The following is a 6,371-nucleotide window of genomic DNA, read 5'->3' as shown; positions in this document are numbered from 1 at the left end:
GAAACATTTTTATGTAGTTTTATTTTAAAAGACCTTCTGTTGTGTGCATGGGGTTACAAAACCAGCTCTGCCATGTGTCAAACATGTAGTCATAATGTGTTGAAATCCTTTCCCTGTATTTCAGAATTCTGTTGATCATAAAATGTGAAATGACTGCAAAATAACTCTTGAGATAAACTAGCATGGTATTAAGAGCAAAGATTATGAATCTTTGCCATTGGTTCTCTTTGGCTGCAGTAAAACAAGATGCTAATTATCGCATTCTTTTCTTCACAGGAAACTACTGAATGTTTAGTGATTAGGAAAACTATGTGAGAAGCCCAGTTGACAAACGTGGATTTCTTCTACCAGAAGCCTTCGGGTTTGGGGGTTTTTTTTTTTCTTTGCCTACTGTGAACCCTTAGACACTTCACTCTTGTGCCATGTTCTGTGGCTCTCAACATAAGAGGAATTTGTCTTGATGAAGATTCCTAACATCGGTAATGTGATGAATAAATTTGAGATCCTTGGGGTTGTAGGTGAAGGTAAGCCATTTCTTTATCTAATATAAATTAGAACTGAATGGGAATAGGGGCTACTTGTAATATTCCTCTTTTTAATAAATGGAAAAAATCCCTTTGAAAACTGTTGATGTTTGTCTTGAAATATCAAGGTAATTTGTTCTTAAATGAAAGTATTTTATCAAGTCAGCAAAAAAATTTATTTCACAATGCACTCATATTAAAATTTGACGGCTGTATAGCAAGTCTGTTCCTAATTTTGGGCATTGAAGAACTAGACAGAATTAAACTGAATATGTTGTCTCTGATTTAGAAGTAAATCAGAGACAACATATTCAGCTAAACTGTCATTTAGTTATGAAGGCTTTCATAATATTGTAAATGGAAAAATGACCATTTTACCATTACAAATGCAGCCAAGAATTCCCTTGAGATTAAACGTATGGATACCAGCATGAGTTTGAAATCAAATATATAATCATATTTCTAGAAAATAAAGTAAATAGATTGTAAAATATTTCTAAGTGGCTTATTTTTTAATAATTTGACATGGCACAAACATTCAGTGAAGTTCTTTATTTTGTTGCATACAGCATGCCCTGGAATATAATACATGTGGTTTCTTTCCTCCATCCTGCTTCTCAAAAAAGATCTTTCCATGTAGTAAGTAACTGAGCAGCAGCAGATTTTACTTTCAGTTTTACCTGGTGAGCAGCAAAACCTGCTCTTACAGTATGTCTCACATGATGTGCACTCCAATTTCCAGCAGTCAGTTCCTGGGGGGAAAGGTGCATGTTGTATGTGAGAAAATATGGCACTTTGCATGTGGTCTAAGAAAATAGTATTGGAAACAACATATCCGTAATACATTTTGCTTTTGTTTCCAGGAGCCTATGGGGTTGTACTTAAATGCAGACACAAGGTAAGCCAAATGCTTTAAACTGCATGTAGATGTTGTTCTGTAGATGAAAATGAGAATGAACTCTCAGATGGGGAGGTCAAGAGGGCTGGGATATTAATGGTCATTAGACAAGTTTTGTTAATATCTGTGGGGTAGACTTTGTCCTGTAATCAGTTTAAATTCTTACTCTGACTATTGAGACTGAAAACAGTTGTGACTCAGGCAAGAAATGAAATACAGAAGAGAGTTTAATTTTATAATTTTTAAGTACAATATATACTTTTATTAAACTGTTTTAAGTATTACCACTTTGCGCACATTTCAGATGCAGTCCTAAGGATTACACTTGAGAGCTGGATAAAGAAAAAGGTCATAGCATGATGCACAACCATATTTAGTTTCTACTAGAATGTTTTGAAATTGGTCATACCTGGTTGTTGTATGGCAACAAGTTATTTAGGGGAAATTTTCCACAGATGTTGTTGGTTAATGCAACTGCAGTAAAATAATATTCTCTTGAAACTGGCAAAGGACAAATAGAAAAAAGAGAAACCTGCTTGAGTTTGGAATGGAGTCTGATGGTCTGGGTCTGCACTGCTATGATTAGAGATAATGTTACATGGATTCATTTGCATATGCAAAACAATCTAGCCACGCCAGCATGAGCTCAGCATGCACTAATTTGCCTTGCTTTTTGGGCTGCAGTGTAGACATATCCTGAAATAACCTCTATGTACTTCAGACCAAATGATTAATATGTGTGTATCTAGCAACACATAATGCGTTATTTTTGCAGATCATAATGCTAGGGTAGTTTGTACACAGATAACTCATGCTTCTTCCAGGGTTTTAGGCCAAATGTTAAGCTGCCATTGCTAAGCAGAGAGCTTTTATCAGGGGTGGGCTAGGTGGCCTGCGGGGCCCCTAATAAAATTTACAAAATTTATATTTATTTGCTCTTGGTTCCTGTCAAAAATGACAGGAGTCAGGGGCAGTAGGAGCCAGGGGAAGCCCCTGTGGGTTCCCATAACAGCAGGGCTGGCCCCGCCCCGCCCCCCACAGCCAGAAGCCCCAGCAAGAGCTTCTGGCCTGGGACCACGTGGCTGCCCCAGTGCCAGAACCTCAGGTAAGTGGGGGAGGGCAGGGGAGGACCCCGGGCAGGGAGGGAGCCCATGGAAAAGTAGCCTGGGGAAAAGCTGAGCGTGGGGAAAAGCGGCCCCTTGCCGGCCCCATGGCTGGTGCTCTATGCTACAGCTACTCGCAGCCCACACGGGGCTGTCTTGAGCAGGCACAAATAGACTTCATTTCATAGATACACCATGGAACATACATGGGAGAATGGAGAAACAGTGAAGATACCAAAATGTGGGTAGGGCTTTGCTATAGGGACATATGTGTTCACACTGAAACTGACTTGAGTAACTGTGCAGTGAAGGTATACTCAAAATGTTGCTTTTCCTTTTGGATATGATGGAAAATTTTTGAGGATTGTCAAAAAAAATTGGAGGGGGGGACCTACTTCATTCAGTATTGCTGAGCAGTCAGGGAACAATGATAGAACCTAACACTGGTGCTGCAGTTAACCACACTGATACGTAAATGGAAGATGAAGGATAGTCCAGTATGTAGGGATCTCCGCAATTCGCGCAAGAAGTGCACAGTGTGGTGGCTTCTTTAATCTTGGAGTTTCCCCCCCATGCCTGCCCTGCCACTGATTGGTAGAGGGTCCCATCACTCACTGCCCACCCCTGATGGCCAGAAGGAGAAAACCACAATTTTAAATATGCTGCAGTTTTCACCTACCGGCCATTAGACACAAGCATCAAGCTATAGGGCCCCTCCACCAATCGGTGGCAGTGCAGGAAAACTCCCAAGATTAAAGAAGTTGCTGTGCGGTGCAGTTCCAGTGTGAATTCTGGAGATCCCTGCCAGTACGTGACTGTGGAGAAGACCTACAAACCATGGAACATCTAGTGAGTTGCTGTCTGTAAGAGCCTTCTCCAGATAAATAACTTTTGTTTATTCTGACACTATATTGTCATGACAAACCTGGACATCAAATACTACTGCCTTTCAAATTGCCATATAATAAAAGATGACAAAAGATTAAAGTTTAAATCTTTATCTACCCTATTCAGGCTACTTCCTGTATTCTTCCATAGCTTTACTTGAAAAGCTAATATGAAAATGTGGAGGATCTACCTCTGGAATCTAGTTTTCAAATACCTCAATTCAGTATGTGGTGTTTAATGTATGGTGTAATGTATCACTGGGAGAAAAACATGAAAATGCATCTTATCCTGAATATTTTGACTATTAAAACTTTGGGAGTTAAAATATTTAAGTGTTTCAACTACTGAGGACTAAATTTGAGAGCATCTAGAGGACTATCCATGAGATTAAATGTGGCAAAAAGATGATTACTAGTTTAAATATAATTTAAAAAATAAATTACTGGTAATAATACAGAAATAACTCTAAAGATTCAAGTTTTAATATCAAGAGCTGCCTTTGAAGATTCTACTCCTGGTATTGTTTTATGGTTATGAATTCCAGAATTGCATAGAAAGTGATTTGTCATGTTCATACAGTCTCAGATCTTTGTCTGTTTTGTCTGAGAATACAGTAGTATCCCTCCTTAAATAATCTTTGAATCCTTTACTGGTGCTTACGTATGTTTTAGAAATTAATAATAGCAGTCCTTTGTATGTTTGGGCTTATTTGGTAACCATCATTATTGAGGATGCAACTGTGCCTGTATGGCTGCTTTCTCTGGGTTTTGTTGTGTAGGAAAATAAAACTTTGTATAACATCACCTAATGGACCATGGTCCTAAATATATTTCCATCCTTTTTATACATTTCTGAGGTCAGAAGGAATGATTGTGATCTAGTCTAACCTTCTCTGTAACACAAATCTAGATCTTGCCCAGTGATTCATTAACTTAGTTGGACAACTCGTAGTTGAATTCAAGCTCTTTCTCGAAAAGAGTTTGAGTCTGGATGTAAAGAGTCCAGATGGACATATCGCACTCTTCTGTGTGAAAATTAATATTATTTTCCCTTCTGATTTAATCTCACTGCTATTATTTCCCACCAAAGGATCTTATATGGAGGGTCTGTACATAAGGCTTTGGGTGCTCTGTTTCATCAGGCATAATTTTAAGCAGCTGACCACCCTCCTTTGACATTACTGGAACTGCTGCATCTTACTGAAATGGGGACCAAAACCAGGAAGTCTTTTCATTTAGAAAGCAAGAAGATGGGGAGGTTTGTTTTTTTTTTTTACCAGTAGCCCTACTAACTAACAGTAGCGTAGATGTCAGTGTGTGTGATGCACACGCACACCGTAGAATAGGAGGGAGAAAAATTCTACTTAAAGATTTGGAGCAAGATAAGGCGTATCATTGTTTGCCTCTCAATATAATACATTTTCTCTCTCCCTTCCTCTCCTTCACAGTGGTGTCAGTGCAGCTCAGTGATGATCTATAAATGCACATACTATTCTAGTCAAAGGCTTCTCTTGAGTATAGATTGGAAATCTCCATAAATTGTCATTTGAGAGTTGTCATCCTTTTTTTTTTCTTTCCCCCTCCCTCTGATGATCTCTCAGCAAATGCAGCTTTCCTTTCCTTTCTTCCTGGAAGTAGTAATTATCTCTGAGAATTAGAATGTACGAATTTAACTACTTAGCCTTTTAAATATGGTGGTAATGTAAAATGGGACTGGATTCTAAGCTAGTGTAAATCAGCATTGAAGTCCATGGAGCTGAGGCAAAACTTATATCAACTGAGGGTCTGGCTCCCTAATTACAAAGCTTTCCCAAGATATAGTGACTTACTGATGATATGATAAAAAGGCAGTTTACTACCTAGTCCATTGGTGTGCTTAAATTAGGGGGAATGGGTTATTTAAAAGGCTCATCATTTTGACACACAGCTATTCTGTGTTAAGGGCACATCATCAGAAAAGCAAAAGTAACTCCTCCACAATGAGTAAGATTTCTTCATTATTGTAGTGCTACGCACACAGTTGTGTGTGTTCTCTTCCACTCCTTCCCCCTCCCTTTCCCCCCTCCCCTGCAAATTTCCCCCATAGTTGCTTTTTGATTAATGGCTATTTATTTGTATATTCAGCTTCCCAGAGATCAAGCATTGTGTTCAATGGCTGGTCTGATGTCTGCAAGACTTCTTTCTGTCTTTTTGTGATCACAGTTTTCCAGGACTTCAGGGGGAAACGCTAAATTTTGGACTTTCCCTTGAAATCCCATGAAGCCCAAGATACAGTGATCCCTAATTATAAAAATCTGCATCTAGCTGCTTATAACTGTTTTTCCCTCAAATTTCAACTGTTTCAGATGAACTTTTCCAGGGGGAGCATGTCTGCTTAAACCCAACTCTTATTTTTTTTATTTTTTTAATATCCAGCCACTGCTGGCCTTTGTGCAAGTAAATAAATGAATTCTGGCAACTTTTCTTTGAAAAGTGCTCACACTCCCAAGCTTTGGATCATAGACTGAAAAATTTGGCAGTTGCCTTCCCTTTGGGTTGGGAATGAGCCATTTGTTGTCTCTGAAAATCTGTCCAAATTTGGCCAGCGAGGTTTTGAAGGCTTATAGTTCATGGGTTCAGTTGACAGTTCTCAGATTGTAGCAACTAAATTACTGGATGTTCTGTCTGGACCTGGGCATGCATGTTGCAACAAAACTTTAACTACAGTTGCAGCTCCAGGCTTCTGCAGGTTTTGACAGGTTCAGCCTTGAAATAAAATCAGGGAAATGGTCTCTGCTACGCTGTCAGTGCCGCATCACTGGGTATGCTGTCAATGCTCCCTTGCCCAGCCATTGAACAGGACAAGATTTGGACATGTGAGGATAGACTGGGACAGTGAAATCAAGGGGGCTAGGAACTGGTACTAGGAGTTGGATGAGGGTAGAGATTGGGCACAGCTGAGCAAGGAGTCTGTGAGCAG

The 6,371-nt window shown here is 39.4% G+C and overlaps 1 protein-coding gene across 6 annotated transcripts in view; it reads left to right on the top strand.

Annotated features, from left to right (window-relative positions):
• Positions 1–6,371, top strand: part of CDKL5 (cyclin dependent kinase like 5) — a 195,975-nt gene that overhangs the window by 55,655 nt on the left and 133,949 nt on the right. For 5 of the 6 annotated variants that reach the window (XM_025201096.1, XM_014518794.2, XM_014518793.2 and 2 more), the window contains exons 2-3: positions 277–524; positions 1,388–1,422. In XM_025201096.1, coding sequence (XP_025056881.1) covers positions 461–524; positions 1,388–1,422 — 99 coding nt within the window. In that variant the 5' untranslated portion in view covers positions 277–460. Of the gene's footprint in view, positions 1–276; positions 525–1,387; positions 1,423–1,726; positions 1,771–6,371 lie in introns of all 6 variants that reach the window. The other variant, XM_025201097.1, reaches the window with a different exon arrangement.

The sequence above is a fragment of the Alligator sinensis genome, unplaced genomic scaffold (assembly GCF_000455745.1).
Source record: "Alligator sinensis unplaced genomic scaffold, ASM45574v1 scaffold583_1, whole genome shotgun sequence".
Lineage (NCBI taxonomy): Eukaryota > Metazoa > Chordata > Crocodylia > Alligatoridae > Alligator > Alligator sinensis.
This window is presented reverse-complemented; position numbering and strand designations above follow the sequence as displayed.